We start from the raw sequence: 18,581 nt of genomic DNA, 5'->3' as shown, positions 1-18,581 counted from the left end.
CCTAAAGGGGGAAGATACTACTTTCCCAGTGTTGCATGGAAAATAATTACTATAGATGCCAGTTTGGGGTAAGCATATAATTAATTTATCAATATTATACCACTAAAGGATTGACCCTGTTTCTTCCTCACTTTTCATGGTCTCAGGTTGAATGGTAAAGAAAGCAGGGAGAGAGCTTCAGCATGCCAGTTAGTGTGATCAGGAAAAAAGACCCCAAAGACCCATTTTATCTCCCAGAGAGACAACATGTGGTCTCAAGGAGATCCGAGAGAGAGAGAGAGAGAGAGAGAGACAGAGAGAGAGAGAGAGAGAGAGAGAGAGACAGAGAGAGAGAGAGAGAGAGAGACAGAGAGAGAGAGAGAGAGAGACAGAGAGAGAGACAGAGACAGAGAGAGAGACAGAGAGAGAGAGAGAGACTGAGACCATGTGGTTATGAAAAACCAAGAGAGAGACAGAGACCATGTGGTCTCATAGAACCAAGAGAAACTCAGAAGATGACCCAGAAGCACTCCTGTGGAGTTTTCCAAGAGGTTTTGTCCTCTTTTGATAGAGGTGGGTCATTATAATTAATCAAAGCTAATTGGGTCATTATCCATTAAAAAATCTAATTGGTTAGCATTTTTCAAGTCTATTGGTTGACATGATAAAACAGTACCTAATTCAAAGAAAGTGCTTTTTCTTAACTGATTTTTGCATAGTTTTATTACAAATGGGAAAGCTAAGGTAATTCAAGAATCACACCAATATATCAAGTCAATGAGCATTTCTTAAGTACTTTCTGTAAACCAGGTGCTGAGCTGAGTACTCAGGATACAAAGAAAGACAAAATAATTCTTGCTTTGAATGAACTCACAGTGTAATGGGAGAGACAGCATACAAATGGCTATGTATTAATAAGACATATAAACAATACATACATGAAAATTAGAGATCATTTCAGAAGTAAGTTATTAGTATCAAGAAGGGCTTCTGGCAGAAGGCTACGTCTCCCATCCTCTCCATTCTATGACTTGTTTGCTATATATTCTAATTTAGAAGGAGTAGGTGAGGTTCAGTTAAGGCTTGTGATTATATTGACATGGACACTTCAGCTTTTAAAATTTAGTCTTATTAAGTTTCCTGGGGCACTGAGAGATTAAGTTACTGTTTCTTGGTTACACAGCTACTATGTGTCAGAAGAAGGATGGGAAAGCATCCATATCTGTCTGACTCTAGTCTCAGGTCCACTATATTCTACATTCCATTGCTTCTCTAATTAACATTCTGGGTAAGTGTGGAAAATTAATAGGAATCACATTGATGACTTTTAGTAGGATCATTCTCTTTTATCATTTTATCATTCTCTTCTCTATCATTCTTCACACACTCTCACATGGATCCATGCAAATACATATCCAAGACTCACAATGACATAATCAAGACCATACAAAGGTTGTTTCTAAAGTTAATTTCTTTGTGAAATCCTCCTTATTACAATGAGATATTAGAATGTTCATGTAATAGGTGTTGTGTCAGTCAGAACTGTGTCTAGACAAGAGGCACTCCCAGTCTCCGGGGTTTTCAAGGAGATTGAGGAGTAGGACAAGAATTAAGGAGTTTAGGAGAATAAATAATGACACTGTAGAATACATCCTTTAAGATGTTTGGGGCAGCTAGGTAGCACAATGGATAGAGAACTGGCCCTGGAGTCAGGAGGATATGAGTTCAAATCTAGTCTCAGACACTTGACATTTACTAGATGTGTGACCCTGGGGAAGTCACTTAACCTCAATTGCCTCAAATATCTGGGGCCATTTCCAGTTGTCCTGATTTATATCTTGCCACTAGACCCAGATGTCTCTGAAAGAGAGAGTGAGGCTGATAACTTTGTACAGCTACCCCTCATTTAAATCCAGTTCACTGCAAGTCATGACATCACCTCCCTATGTCACGGTCCTCTTTGAGAATGGAGGACAAACAACAACATTTGTTTTAAAGACATTTTGGAAGGGTTTTTTTCTTTTTTTTTTTCTTTTTTTTTTTTTTTTGCGGGGCAATGGGGTTTAAGTGACTTGCCCAGGGCCACACAGCTAGTAATTGTTAACTGTCTGAGGCTGGATTTGAACTCAGGTACTCCTGAATCCAGGGCCAGCGCTTTAACCACTGCGCCATCTAGCTGCCCCGACTTTGTTTCAATGTGAAGTGACAGAAGGTCAATGAAGGGACCCAAGTGAATTGAGAGAGTTGAGAGCTCTGGCCTTTCTGGAGTGTCCTGCATTTGTCTATATTCTTTTCACATATTCAATTTTAACCAGAAAAAGTACACCATGATTCTGCAGTCCTCTAGTCTATCTGTGAGTTAACCAAATATCTTCATCTTCAATTTTATTGGGAGCCAAGATGGCTCGGCATGTGTTTTAGAAGCTGGAGTTAGTTTTATGGTTTTGCCCCCAGGAAGAATTTATGCCATTGACAGAGTTTCCAGGGATTCAGTGGCATGTATGGTAAATATAGTAGCAGAACTCAAAATCAAAAACAAACTCCAAAGAAATTGACACTTAGAGTCATACAGCAGGTTTTTTTTAAAACTTGCAAAGGAGGGAAGGAGGGAAGGATGGGGGGGAGGGAGGGAGAGAGAGAGAGAGAGAGAGAGAGAGAGAGAGAGAGAGAGAGAGAGAGAGAGAGAGAAAGGGAGAGAGAAAGGGAGAGAGAGAGAAGAGAGAAGAGAGAAGAAAGAGAGGGAGAAACTAGATTTTTCTGTAGGGATTGTTTTATATAGAACACTGAACCAACACTGTTTACCTCCACTTCCTCATCTGTAAAATGAACTGGAGAAGGGAATGGCAAACTACTCCACTATCTTTGCCAAGAAAGCCCCCAAAAGGGGTCACAAAGAGTCACACATGACTGAAAGATGACAAAACAACTATATATATTTCACCAAAATTCATTCCCCAACAGGTTAATGTTCAAAAGACATGAAAAACTGTTCTCAAAAGAACTGTTACATCAGTAACAGATAGAGAAAATTCAAAGTTTGGTAATAAAATACTTGTTTTCAAGAACCTTATATGGAATCTAGCTATAAATACTTATCATATGCCAAGCACTATATTGCACTAAAAAAAGACAAACATGAAAAAACCCCTTCTTTCTGAGAGATTATAGTTTCTTGGTAGACACAATGTATGTGTCAAAGTATGTAGAATAATAAAAAAATAAATACAAGATAGGTTATGTAGGAAAGAAAGAAGTTGAGGGGATTATGAAAGGCTTAATGCAGAAAATGGTGGTTGAGACCAAGTGTGAATGAAGAGATTATATATAAGGTAGACCAGAGAAGAAAAGTGCTAAGCATCATCTACAAGCAGTAATATGTGTTGGCAAGATGAATATTTGATTGCTGTCTACTAAGCAGAGCTGATTCACTCCTGTAAGAAGTGAACCATATTTCTGTTGCCATTGAGTCATTTCAGTGTTGTCTGACTCTTCATGACCCTATTTAGGTTTTTTGACAAAGATACTGGAGTAGTTTTGCATTTCCTCCTCCAGCTCATTTTATGGATGTGGAAACTGAAACAAACAGGATTGAGTGACATGCTCAGGGTCACACAACTAATAAGATTCTGAGGCCAGTTTTGAACTCAGGAGGGTGAGTCTTTCTGACAATCTACAATGCCACCTAACTGCCTGACATTTATATTGACATTGCTATACACAGAAGCAGAAACCACGAGGGACTTAAAGAACTTGTGCCTGAATAGTTCAGCCCATAGATTCTTTTCAGAGAAAGAAATAAAGGAATCAGTGGGTTTGGTTTCATTGTGTGTCCAACACAATAAGAAAGATTTTAGTTTTCTCAACCTCTATAGCCAATTGGATTGCTGATTCAACCTTTCCAACAACTCTCAGGTCCTTTCACTTCTCTCTATTTACCAGTTCTATTTCTCCTTGCTTTTCATTAAGACTACTGTAATAGCTTCCTAATTAGTTGGTCTTCTTGCTTCCAGTGTCTCTTCTCTCTAATCCAGTTACCAGACAGCACCAAAATTATCCTCAGAAGTCACATATCACTTTCTTGCTCAAATACTTTCAGAGCTTCTCTCTTTTTGATTACTTAAAAAAACAAACTCCGTGGTCTGACACTTAAAGCCCTACACAATCAGGCTTCTATATACCTTATTTATTTATTTCCAAATATCCCTTTTTTTGGGGGGGGGGTTGAGGCAATTGGGCTTAAGTGACTTGCCTAGAGTCACAAGGCTAAGAAGTGTTAAGTGTCTGAGGCCAGATTTGTACTCAGGTTCTCCTGACTCCAAGGCTGGTGCTCTATCCACTGCACCAACTAAGATACCTTCTATATACATTTTCAGCTGTTTTGTATTACTTTGTAGCATGCACTTTGTGTCCATCCCTTGCATCCCAAAATTCCTACTTGACCAGCCTACCTCCTTTATGCTCATATATATCCCTTTTAAATTTTAATAAACATTTTTATTTAAAGTTTTGAGTTTCGAATTCTATTCGTCTTTCCCTCCCTGCCCTCCCTCATCCCTGAGGTAGTCAACAATTAGATCATTTTATAACCTTGATAATATAACTTCTGCTACTTCTTGCTTACCAGTCATTGTTGGTTAAATTTTATAAACTTTTATCTGTCACTTAATTGTTCTTTTGGTTATGTATTTGTTTTTTAGTTATTATAAGTATAACCATCAAAGAAATAGACACAGAAATGCAGAATAGAATATTATGTAAAACCCTTAACATTTAATGAAGTAGAATTTAATTAAGTTACAAATAAGGGGAAAATGTTTTTCCTACGCTCTATTCCAGATTTTTCTGAAATCCTTTTATCCTTCTCACCTCCCTCCCTCCTTCCTTCCTTCCTTCCCTCCCTATCGCTTTCCTTCCTTCTGCTGATATTGTCTTATATCATTAGAAAGATATCTTTCTGTATAGTGAAGTTAGAAGAACCAAGAGAACATTGTGCACAGAGACAGTATTGTTTGATGAAGAACTGTGAATGATTTGACTATTCTCAACAATACATACATGATCCAAGACAACTCTGAAGGACTTATGGAAAATGCAATCCCTCTACAGAGAAAGAACTAATGGTATCTGAATACAGTTTGAAGCATATTTTTTTCTGTTAGTTGCTTTTTCTAAAGTTTTATTTTATCTGTTTTCTTTCAAAACCTAAGTAATGTGGAAATGTTTTGCATGACTACATATGTATAACTTATATTGAATTGCTTGAGTTCTTAAGCGGGAGTTGGGGAGGGAGGGAGGAAGAGAATTTGAAACACAAAGTTTAAAAATCAATGTTAAGGGGCAGCTAGGTTGTGCAGTGGATAAAGTACTGGACCTGGACTCAGGGGGACCTGAGTTCAAATCCAGCCGCAGACACTTGATACTTACTAGATGTGTGACCTTGGGCAAGTCACTTAACCCCAATTGCCTCACCAAAAAAAAATCAATGTTAAAATTTGTTTTTACATGTAATTTGGGAAAAAATAAAGTTCTCAATAAATGGAAAAAAGAAAGATTAAGGGAAAAGAAGGTAGAGAAAGCTTCTGTCCTGAACCTAGTTGGATTGGCCAGTGTACAGTAGTACTCTCTTATGCAATAGGCAAACAATTACCCATTAGGCTGGGATCTGCTCTTGGCCAGCTCACTACACAGAATAATGGATGAAAATTAGTTTTTCCCCTAGTCCTTCTCCTATGCCAGATAACTTTCCCAAAGCCCTTGGGTATTGGAAAATAGAATATTGGCTTCCTCCATCTTCAGAGGAACCAGACCTTCTCACCATAAATGTGAAGCTGAGAGATAACTGACTTTTGAGAGTTATGGGGCAATATTAAGAAGGTAATATTGACTACTTGCCTTTTATAAGAGCTAGAGACAAAGAAAAATCGACTAGTACATTTTCTTGTCATTGACATATTTCTGGAGACATATCTTAAAATAACAGTTGAAGTGTTAAAACACACTTGCAAGTAAAATAATAGAACAAATGATGTTTTCCACTTTAGAAGTATAATATATTCTTAGAAATGTTTTCCCATCATTATTCTGAGGGAAGCCCTATTTCTGGACAATCTGGATTAAAGAGCACTGGAATAGGAGTTACAAGGGCTGGGTTTTTTATTTAGCTGTGATTGGTGAGTCTGAGTCTTTTCCCCCTTGTGTAAATGGGGTAGACAACATGAAGGATCTTTCCAGCTCTGATAATCTGTGGGTCTTTGAGATGGGAGCATCATTTGATTCCAATTCAAATCAGTCTCAAATTCAATTGCTTGAATGCTTCTTCCTCTGTGACTTTAGGTAAGTCACTTCTAATGATTATTTCCTCTTTTTAGAATGGAATGAAATGACAAGATCTGTAAAGTCCCTTTTAAACATTGTGTTGTGGCTGGCAGTGGTGATTAAAAGCCCTTTTAGTTCGCTTCCCCAAAATATCTGTTAACTATTAAGGGTTTCTAATCATCCCTACTCCCATAATAATCAGGCTTTTTACCATCAAAATATGAAGAAACCGGGGGCGGCTAGGTGGCGCAGTGGATAAAGCACCGGCCCTGGATTCAGGAGTACCCGAGTTCAAATCCGACCTCAGACACTTGACACTTACCAGCTGTGTGACCCTGGGCAAGTCACTTAACCCCCATTGCCCCACCAAAAAAAAAAAAAAAAGAAGAAGAAACCACTTCCCTTGGTAGCAAATGAAATAGTAAATGTAAAACACTTAGCATAGTGCCTGGCACTTACTAAGTGCTATATAAATGTTAGCTATTATTAGCTATTTTTACCTTGCTGTTAAGAATAATAAATTATAATAATTATAATAGTTTATAATAAGATTACCAAATAGTCTTCTTCCTCTGGTTGGGAATCAGTAAGCACACTTTTCACTGGCTGTTTGATCTTTGTATACCACCAGTAGATAGTGACCCCTCTTCTCAACAGCTGAGAATGCCCTGTATGCTTCTTGCCTTGGAAAGTTTGTGGTGCCTGTCCCAGGTGCAAAAGTTCCTAACTCGAACCCTGAGAAGGGTGAAGGTCTTCATGCTTCCCCTTTCTTCAATTTTCTCTAATTCTATCAGAACATTTTTTTCCATCCCTAAGAGACAGAAACCTTTCTCCCAAACTGCTCCGCTTTCCTCAACTTGGTCATTGACAAGGATCATATTAATTTATAAAAAGAAGAGGTTGGAATCAATGAATTCTAAGTTGCTTTTCAGCTTTAGCAGGCTATAGACCTATGAAAATCAAGAAGGCATTTGTTGAAGTTCAAATTGATAAACATATTTGATTACATTGCTGACATCTCTCATGAATAGCAAACCTTAATAAGATATATGAAATTATGATTATCAAAAGGATATGATTATATTTTTATTTTGTTGATGTTCATTAACATTGGCCAAGAAGGTATTGTACATTTATTAGTATTCTGGTAACTAACCAACTTATAGAAACAGCAAAAATTATTGTAAAGGATAGTCAGGATAATGAGCTACTTGTGAAAAGCAAGCATAGAGTGATTTGGTAAATTCTGAAGGTGTGTGACTAAATTTTATTTATATAGGTACAATAGATCACAATATTAGATCTGGTAGGATGAAGACTTTACATTTACCAAAGGCTTTACATTTATAAAAAGGAAGAATAGGGGGTAGATAGGTGGCACAGTGGATAAAGTACTGGCCCTGGATTCAGGAGGACTCGAGTTCAAATCCAGGATCAGACACCTGACACTTAGTAGCTGTGTGACCCTGGGCAAGTCACTTAACCCCAATTGCCTCACAAAAAAGGAAGAATATTTTTAAATGTCTGGTAAAATTATTCTCAAAGTGCTTTATCAGGAAAACTGATAGAAATGAGTGATACTTAATCTGTAGTGTTAAAAGCATAATTTTCATATTTATTTCAATTCACAAATTTATTAAGCACATACTATTTATCAAGCTCTGTTTTAGGAAGAGAAAGACAATATGAAAAAGACCTCACTTTAAGGAAGCTTACATTCTATTGAGGGAAACAAGCACATATTTAAGTAAATATAAAACAGAAAACACAAGGTTTTATTTTGGGAGGAGGGGTAAAGAGATAATGATTACCATATTGGTCATTTTATTGTTACATAATTTCACAATACAGATACATGTGGGAAACTTTACTGTAGAGAAACATTAAGTGGGGGGCAGGAACTCAAAAGTTGTATTTCCATAGAGTCTCCCCAAAAGGAGAATAGTTATGATAATGCAATTTTGGGCCATGGGCAGAGAAATACAGTAATAGTTTGGCAAGACATACAGTTTTGATATATATACTGTAGATCACCAATATTCATGGATTTTGAATGTATCATTCTAACTGGGGAAAGCTTGAGAAGGACCTTGTTGACAAATATTTATAGATCACCTATGCTGTACAGGGCACTGCATTATGGGAGTATATATATGATGTCTGTGACACTGTGCCCAAGTAATAGCTGTTTACCCAGGCATACACCATAGTATCAAATATCTAGTTAATTAGCAGCAAGGATTTCATTGAGGAATAAAATCTTAGCCATGCTGAGAGCTGAAGGTTAGTTAAGAAATATCAACAGATGAGAAGAGAATCCAGGTCATAAAGTGATTTTTAGTCGGGATATCTGAGGTATTTTAGGGAAGGAAGATGTAGCATTTGGTTACATAGAAAACCACCAAGAAAAGACTTAGGGATTGCTGCCTTGCTTCAAAAACTATATGTGTGTTTTATGATGGCAGTGGACTTCACATCATTTTGAAGGTATAGGGAAATATGAATATAGGGGAAATATAAGAAGGAAGATGGAATGTTGGGTAAAATACCTTTGGGCATAACCTGTGTACTGTGTAGGTCAAATGGTTGATATATAGAATAAAAGTCAGCACCTACATATTAAGAAAATTCCATAGGATTTTAAGGCATAAAAATTATAGATTATAGTAGGTGCTTTAAACTAGAGAAGCCATTTTTATTCACAATGCTCAGATTCTGATACCAAATTTGCTTAAGCATGAACTAAAATCTTAGTTGTAAGTACTTTGATCACTGCATTTCAGGGAACCAATAAAACACTTTAATTTGCTGCTTTACCAACAGAACGAATAACAAATTAATGATTGCATATGTTCCTGACTGTATACATTTGTGTGTGTCATGTGATATGATGTGTGTGTGTGAGAGAGAGAGAGGAGAGAGAAGGAAGAAGGAAGAAGGGAGGGAGGGATGGAGGGAGAGGGAGAGACAGACAGAAATTATTGTGGCAGGTGGGTGGGTGGATAATGAATGGCAAGGCCGTTATAACAAGAAGACAAAGGCAAAAGTACAAATATTCTGCTCATGTATTTGGTTAAATTTAGGAAATTTAGATTTTACTTGTATTAGTCCATGGTCCCTATCATTCTGAGCAGTATTTTTAAAAAAATCTTTTCTCTATTGTAAGAGAAGCAGTGCAAACAAACAATACTTATCAAAGTTTCATTAATGCTAAATCATAGTCAGTGAAGTCACTAAATTGTTAGAAACATCAATGTGTTCATGTTTCATTTTTATTGGGTTTTTTTTGGTAAAAACCAGTTAGTTTGGCATAGATTTACCAAAATAGTTCTGTCCAGAGAATGTTTCTCATAAATTGTATCCTGTTGCTGACAAAATAGAATTCCTACTTTTCCTTTTCCAGGTCAATTTTACCTTTGTCTTCCTTTTCTGTTTGGTCTGTTTCATGTTTCTCTCTGCCTTGCTCTATTCCACTATCCAAAGGTATGGAAGTGGGAGAAGGGCTCAGATCACCTACTTTCTCTAGAAATGAGTTCTCACGAACTTTTTCAAATACTGTTTCTTCTTTAGTAGGCAGCTTCTCCCTATCTTCACCTTTGATATGATATGTACCTAATACATTTTTCTTTAAGCAGAAATTTCGAAAAGCACGCTGAATGACCAGAGCTGATACCTCCTCTTGCTTTCGTCTTATAGTGGTCGTAACTGGTTCATAGGAAATTTGGAAAAGGCACGATGACAGAAACTGCTTACGCATTTGTAAATGGATGCAGTCAAATGCTTCACTATCTCCCATTACGAACTTTGTAAAACCAATTAAGACATCGGTACAGAAAATTCGATCACCTCTGACTATGGGCAGATCCATGGCTATGAGCTGGATTTTATTTGGTTTTTCTATAAGAAGAGGAGGATCCAATGAAGCAGCAAACTCAGAGAGCTGACTGTAGTCTATGAAATGGGTGGCCTTAGGATCAAATTGCTTCCAAACCTCATAAAAATTGTCAAAAGCTTCCTCACTCAGAGGCCTAGCATTTTCTTCAGTAAGAACACTGCAAATCTCCAGGATAACAACAACGAACATGTTTACAAGCACCAGAAAGGATATAATAATGTAACTCACAAAATATAAAATCCCCAAAGAGGGATTTCCACAATCTCCTTTCACAGAACTTCCTGGGTGAATTTTTTGAGGGTCACAGTCTGGTGCTCCAGTGTTAAGAATTGGTTCTAGCAGACCATTCCAACCAGCAAATGTGGTAATTTGGAAGAGGCAAAGTATGCTGTTGCTAAAGGTTTCGAAGTTAAACATATCATTAATTCCAGCATCCTTTTTAACATAGGCAAAGTGGGACATTCCAAGGATAGCATAGATAAACATGAGTAGGAAGAGCAAAAGTACAATATTGAATACAGTAGGAAGGGACATCATCATCGCATAGATTAGTGTATCTTTCTCCTTGGTTCTTTTAATGAAATTCAGGATTTCTCCACACCTTATGAGACGGATTGCTTGCACCTGACCATATGTCAGGAGATATTCAGCTGTCAAATTAGGTTGTAATACAGCTGTGGAAAAATATGAAAAGGAACATGTTTAAACATCCATCATGAGTTCAGAAATAATGTATTTGCTCTTCTTCCCTTCCTTCTTTAGGAAGGAGCCCAAGACAATTTGAATAACATAGCTCAGCTGCCCTGGGGGAAGGTAGGATTCAGAAAGCCAACTGAAAACACAACATACATTTTCTAAACCCTTCAAAGGCTTTAGAGGGGATAATGTTCGAAGAGGAGGAATACCATTCAGAGTTCTGGTTCCCTGCCAGAAATGGGACTAGAGATGTAAACAACGGAGAGGAAAATATCCAGAGAAACAGATTTGAGATTTGGAAGGAATCTCCACTACAATATAGTCAACACATTGTAATCCAGACTCCTTGAAAAACCTCCAAGAAAGAGGGAATTGTTATCTCTCAAGACAACCCATTCTACTTGTGGGTAACTTTAATTTAAAAAAAAAAATGTGTGTGTGTGTGTGTGTGTGTGTGTGTGTGTGAGAGAGAGAGAGAGAGAGAGAGAGAGAGAGAGAGAGAGAGAGAGAGAGATCGATCAAGCTTAAATCTCTTTCTGCATCTTTACATGGATAAAAATGTATGGTCTTTATTTATAAAGAGGGTGCTAGGCAAAACCAAAACTTTAATTCCCATGCCTAGTAGTTAGGAGGAAAACTATCATTTTAAATTTATTCATTTATTCATTCAGTCATTTGTTTACTCATTCAAATATTCATTCATTCATTTGTTTATTTGGAATTTTCCCCAAGTTACATGTAAAAACAAATTTTCACATCGAATTTTAAAGAAACTTTGTGTTCCAAATTTTCTTCCTCCCTCCCTTTCTACCCTTCCTTAAGAACTCAAGCAGTTCAAATGGATAGCTAGATGATGCAGTGGATAAAGCAATGGCCCTGGATTCAGGAGTACGCAAGTTCAAATCTGGCCTCACACACTTGACACTAGCTGTGTGACTCTGGGCAAGTCACTTAACTCTCATTTCCCTGCAAAATAACAAAACAAAACAAAAAAAAACCCTTCAAGCAATTCAATATAAGTTATATTCCATTACTCCTAATCCTGACCTGTGGGGCCAAAGAGAATAAATCTAATCCTTCTTTTATATGATAACCCTTAAAATAGGTGAAGAGAGCTTTCATATGTCTCTTGAATCTTTTTTAGGTTAAACATGCCAGGTTACCTTAACTGATATTCTTATATTATAGGCTCAAAGTCCTTCATCATTGTGGTTGCCCTCTTTTAGACTCTGTCCAGTTTATCAATGGTATTCTTAAACCATGATCACCATTACTTCAGATGATGTTGGATAAAGGCAGAGTACAGTGAAGTATTATCTTCCTCCTGGATGTATGTCTCAACATCCAAGGTACAGTTATTTTGGCTTCCATGTCACACTGCTGACTCATATTGAACTTGTAGTCCACTAAAACCCTAACAATTTAAGAAATACATCTATTTATCATGCCTTCGTCATTTTATACTAATATATTTTTATTTTTTGTATTCTAGTGAAAGACTTTACATTAAACTTCATATCATCTTGTGTTAGGTATCATTCATTATTCCTAGATTTGTGTTGACTGAAAGTTTGATGAACATACCATTTATGCCTGTATCCAAGTCACTGACAACATATTAATTACAATGGTGCCAAGTATAGATCCCTAGAGTTTTCTTCTGTGGAATTCCTGTACTTCTGATGATGAATCATTAACAACTCTTCTAAATTCTAAATTCAGCTAATTGTGTTCTTAAATAATCTATATTCTTTTTTCATCTTCTTTCTCTATTCTCTACAAGAATACTATGAGGTACTTTACCAAAAGCTTTGCTTAAATTTGTATAACATATATCCACAGTATTCTTCTCATGTATTAGTCTAGTAATGCTGTCAAAAAATGAAATCTGGTTAGTATGAAATGAACTACTCTGTATAAATCAATGATGGATCTTTGTAATCACCACTTCCTTTTCAAGACGTTCATTAAGAATCTTGTTCGTGATTCATTCTATTAGTTCCCTTAAAATCAAGGTGAAACTCAATGTCTTATTGTAAACAAACTATTTTTTTCTTTTAAAAAAAACAACAACAACTAAGATGAACTTTGCCTTTCTCCAATATTCTGTTACAGGAAACATGGCATAGTGGTGAAAGTCCTAGATTTGCAATCAAAATAATTTGGTTTCAAATTGTGTGTATGACCAACAAGGTCAAGTCATTTAACCTCTCTGATCCTCACTTTTCTCATGTGCAAAATAAAGGGACTAGAATAAATATAATGGATGGATTCTGAAGTCCAGTTATCAATTTATGATCCTGTTTTCCATAATCTTTCAAGTATTGAAAGTCACACGACAATCACATCTGCCCATTCTTCTGGTATTCAAGGAATCAGTTCATTTGGGTCAGAAAAATGGAATTCTTCTAGGACAGGTAGGTGCTATCTCTTTGAGTGTCTTGGATACCAATTTCTTGTTGATCATTTTGGTTCTGTCATCTCCACTGTAAGGGTCATTTCATTTCTAGAGAAAACTATCAAAGAAGGAAGCAGCTCTGCTTTTTATTGACAGGTATTATCATTCTATTGATCTTGAGGATGGAAGGAGGGAGGCAGGGAAGAAAAAAGGGAGGGAGGAATTAGGGAGAGGGAAGAGAGGGAGAGGGAGAGAGAGGGGGAGGGGAGTTTGGGGCGGGGGAGGGATGGCTTCAGCATAATTGTATTCCTTACTATATCAAGCCTCTATGCCAGGCTTATGATCTATTTTCCCAAATCCTCATCTATGTCTAATTTTTGTCTAGTCTAGGTGATCTACAATATATTTCAGTAATAAAATATTTTGTTTCTCCCATGACTGACCTTTATCCAAATATGTTGTCATGCTCCCTCTTTTGGGTGCTTAGATTTCCTCACATGAATATATTTTCTTAATATACAACCTTTCCTTCTTTTCTATCCTATTTCTTTAGAATAAGGTACACACATCCAGAGTTTAATCCAAGTATGGGCTCCAGCCCATTAAGTCTCAGAAATACGATAGAGTCAAATTTGCTCTCTTTTGTTAGGATCTCTAGTTCCTTGTTTGTTGCTTCACCTCTGTCTGACCAATTTATGCAGAGATCTTTGATGCTGTGAGTTTCACTACTGGTACTTTGATTTTCTTTCTTTGAATTTCTATCCTTCCTTAAAAAAAACCTCCCCATAATGGGTAAATTTTTGACTACATATATTTAGTCTTCTCCCACCCCCACCATTAGTATAAAAAAGTTTTCATTTGATTTTCAACAAATAAAATATTACTGGATTATTTTTTAAAGATACATTGAAATTTGGGGCAGGAATCTATAAGCTCTATATTGCAAGCTAGGGTATAGAAATCTAAATCAATTTCTCAAATATTATATTCTTAGTTAACTGTTCACTTTTCAATTATTTTATCTGTCAATAGAAAACAGTGAGTAAAATAGAAAATGTATGCCCCTATGGACATCAATTTCTTGTCTAAGTATTTAGAATCACTGATAATATTTGTGAAACTCTTCTGGAAGTGTCATTTCTCCCCATGCGAATTACCAGAAATAACTAATTGTTATATACTTTGATAAGTCTTGGAATAGTCTCTACAATGTTTTGGCTATATGTTCCAGAAAGACAAAATATTTCTCCATTGTTGTTTTTAGGACTTAAGTACATTGTGTGTAGGCTTTTAATAGGTGGAAATAAGGAGATGGGAATCTGGGATAAGAGACATTGCATGAGTAATGATATGAAACTAAGAAGGCATAAGATATATTTATGCAGAAAGGAAATGGAAAATCATTCATTTTGGTCCTAAAAGTTTGTATTGGAGAGTGTGAAATGTGAGATTTTAAAACTAGATTTGACTTATATGATACAGGTTTATGTGAGCCCATTGTAAGTACTTAATAAATTTGCATATCCTGTTCTGATTGTCTTTTGAAGACTCTATCTCTGTTTCTCTGTCTCTATCTCATCCCATCTCTCTCCTCTCTCTCTTTGCCTCTATCTCTGTCTCTATCACACTCACACACACACACACACACACATACACACACACACACATACACACACACACACATACACACACACACACACACATACACACACACACACACACCATTTCAGGGATAGCTCTATTTTTTTGTTTGTTTATGTCACACTGTTGATTCATAATGAGCTTGCAGTCCACTAATCCCTTGATATTTGAACTATTATCTATCCTTTTATTTGTAAGGTAAATTCATTGGAACCCAAGCATCAATCTTTATATTTCTCTCTATTCAATTTCACCTTATTGTATTTGGTCCATCCCACTCCCTCATACAGTTGGATGAGAAATAATAGAATCTTGTTACTACTCTGCTTGTGTGAGGTTATTGTCCTCACTTGAACCTCATTCCTGTAATTCATAGAGAAACTATGATGCAAGAATTTCCTCCATTCATGCTAAATGAATACAAACTTCAGTCTTGATTCTGATGGACTGAAAGAACTAAAATTTAAGAATACCTCAAAGGATCAAGCTCATCATTTGAGGCAGTTCACTTTTTTAATCATAAAGGAAACAAAACACATAGGATGAACATTTTCTAAAATTTCAAAATATAATTTTAACATTTTTTTTCTATCAGTTGATGTGCCTGGTCTTTCTAGAAATAATTAACTGCCTTCAAAAGAGGCAAGCAATACTTAAGAATGACAAAGGCTCTGCTGTCAGCATGGAGACATAATCTGAATACTTTTCTTCTCTATCTCACACAGATAGGACTTCTCATTGATAACTTTTACTGATTTATTTTTTTTCTTTTAGCATTTTGGCCCCAGAATTGAAACAACAGACAAATGTAGGACTTTTGTGACCAGAAAATTATTAAAAAATATATTAAAAATATATTAAAAAAATAAAAAAATCTGTCTCCTTCCTTCAAAATTTTTGATAGTATTTTGGAAGATTCAAGAATCTTAAGGTCTTTCCTGCCTTATTTAAGATCAGTCTAAATTGACACATGATAAGTAAACATCCTTACCCAGAATGGAGAGATGGACCACCACAAAATCAAAGACATTCCAGCCTATGGTAAAGTAGTACTGGCGGAGGCCGATGAGTTTCAGCACACATTCTCCCTCAAAGAGGCCAATGAACACCAGGTTGATCTGGTACAAAATGCTTCTTTTATAGGCACTCTGTGTATCTGTTTCCACCATCATGGTCACCATGTTAAGAGAGATGAGTATCATAATGGTGATCTCAAAAGCATCTGTGGTGACTAGGTCAAATACATATCCCTGGAATTTGTTCTGGAATAATGGAGTGAATATCAAAAATGTAATTAAAATCATCAGACTCAAAAAATTAATCTAGTTAAACTATAATTATATGTTTTAACCATTTGATCAAATTCAGCAAATTTTAGACACTCACTACAGTAAGGCACATGAGAAAGGTTTTTCCCACTAATATATCCTTATAGTCCCTGATTGATTGTTTCTTTGTTTTTGTCAAAGGGTGTGGCATATTACCCCCTCCCACCAAAAAAGAGATAAGATTTTCAACTGGAGTAGTATCAAAAAATTTATCTCTTTTTCTATCTCCAACTTCTCCATCAAGTTGTTAATGATCTATAAACAGACACCTAAATGCACAACTGAGTCTTAATGTTTCATAATGTAAAAAATACTACAAAAATTGTCTTTGCCAATTTTGCGTTCTTTCCATTGGGGTTATTAAACAAAAGTATTTTTATTTTATCAAAATGTACTCTCCCTACCAATCCACATATATCGATTCACTCACTAATTCTTTAATGTATATAGAACTCAGGCAAAATTTTATGTATAAACAGAAATAATATACTGTTTTGTATAACAACATTGTTCAAGCTTCATTTAAAAATATTGAGCTAGTAGATTCCAAAGAGCTTGAATATCACATTCATAATTTAATGAAATAAGTAATCAAAATGTTCCTACTAGGCACAATGCATTCTGTTAGGTGCTGGGAGCATGGCTGGAAACTTACAAATGTAAATCTCTAAGATAAGAGTACATATTTAGATATCTATAGCAAATTCACCCCACATTACTTCAATGCAACAAATTTTGGGGAAATTATAGGAAAATAATGGAGATACTTAAAATGTCTATCAGGCTTCTTTTCTGATAGAAGAAAAATAATTAATAGGGAAATGAATTCAAGATAAATGAAGAAAGATTGAGACTACCTAACTGCAAGTCAATATCAATTCTTTTTTTTTTTTTAATTTTTTTGTCGGGCAATGAGGGTTAAGTGACTTGCCCAGGGTCATACAGCTAGTAAGTGTCAAGTATCTGAGACTAGATTTGAACTCAGGTCTTCCTGAATCCAGGGCCAGTGCTTTATCCACTGCGCCACCTAGCTGCCCTCTAATATCAATTCCTTTTTACTGACTGAACTGCACTCTAACAAATTAGGTGGCACAGTGGAGAAAGCACTGGTTCTGGAATAAAAAAAAAAAAAAAACCAAAAAACAAAAACCTGAGTTTAAATCCAGCCTCAGACCCTTACTAGCTTAGTGACACTGGCAATTCATTTAACCAATGTTTGCCTCAGTTTTCTCATATATAAATGGGGATAATAATAACACCTATATTGCTGAGTTGTGAGCATCAAATGAAATACTACTTGTAAAGCACTTACCAATGTATCTGGCACATTTTATGATATAAATGTTAGCTACCATTAGCTATAATTTTAAAAAATTATCATGATTTCTGACTTACTATCAATGATGTTTATGAAATGGAAAAGAGAAAACATAAATGAGGGACTACTGTTAGACTCACAAATCATGTTTTTAAAAGGGGGAGAAACTAGATTCTTTAAAATAAAGCTGAGTAAATTGCTAGGCCTAAACTCTAAGATCAAACACAAGAAGAAAGCTACCACATAAGCCAAAATAGTCATAACAGTATATTGTACATTAATATCATATTGAAAATAAAATATATTAACAGCTAGGTAATGGTTGAACTAATAATGAATGGTGTATGAATATAATGAAATATTACTGAGATGTAACAAATTATGAACATGTGAAAACTTGGGAAGTCTTAAATGAACTCATACCATAGGAAGAGAGGAGAACCAGGAAATAAACACATAACATGGCTACAACATCACTTTTTGCATTTGTTTTCCCCCTTAACGTATGCACTTCTATTTAAGTAGTTTGTCAGTGTACAGGTAAAGCTCATTCCCTCTCCCAAGTACTGGCACCAGTGTTAGAACTTTCAGGGAGATTGTATGGTCTTTATTTACATCTTTGTTGGGGGCAGGGTGAGAATTTAGGGGGCCATTCATTATGGCTCTGACAACTAAAAAAAAGAAGTATTAAGGCAGAAGATATAAAAACTTTCTTTAAAGGATCACAGAAAAGGGGCAGCTAGGTGGTGCAGTGGATAGAGTACTGGCCCTGGATTCAGGAGGACCCGAGTTCAAATCTGACCTCAGACACTTGACACTTACTAGCTGTGTGAGTCTGGGCAAGTCACTTAACCCCAATTGCCTCACCAAAAAAAAAAAAAAAAGGATCACATAATTTATATGTAAAGCAATACTAGCACCTTCCCCTCTTCTCTACCTTTCCATTTGAATTTTTGTTAAGTAGCAACTTTGCTCTGATAGAGCAGGGTAGCCTTCATAGAGGCAAGTTAC

The 18,581-nt window shown here is 36.0% G+C and overlaps 1 protein-coding gene across 1 annotated transcript in view; it reads right to left on the bottom strand.

Moving 5' to 3' along the window:
• Positions 1 to 7,952: 7,952 nt before the first annotated feature.
• The window catches only part of LOC122749084 (sodium channel protein type 9 subunit alpha-like), a 126,865-nt gene continuing 116,236 nt past the window's right edge, over positions 7,953 to 18,581 (bottom strand). The window contains exons 25-26 of the mRNA XM_043995259.1: positions 15,916 to 16,186; positions 7,953 to 10,863 (exon numbers count right to left, since the gene is read on the bottom strand). Of these exons, the coding sequence (XP_043851194.1) occupies positions 9,680 to 10,863; positions 15,916 to 16,186 (1,455 nt within the window). The 3' untranslated portion in view covers positions 7,953 to 9,679. The remainder of the gene's footprint in view (positions 10,864 to 15,915; positions 16,187 to 18,581) is intronic.

Source organism: Dromiciops gliroides, chromosome 3, assembly GCF_019393635.1.
Source record: "Dromiciops gliroides isolate mDroGli1 chromosome 3, mDroGli1.pri, whole genome shotgun sequence".
Classification (NCBI taxonomy): domain Eukaryota; kingdom Metazoa; phylum Chordata; class Mammalia; order Microbiotheria; family Microbiotheriidae; genus Dromiciops; species Dromiciops gliroides.
This window is presented reverse-complemented; position numbering and strand designations above follow the sequence as displayed.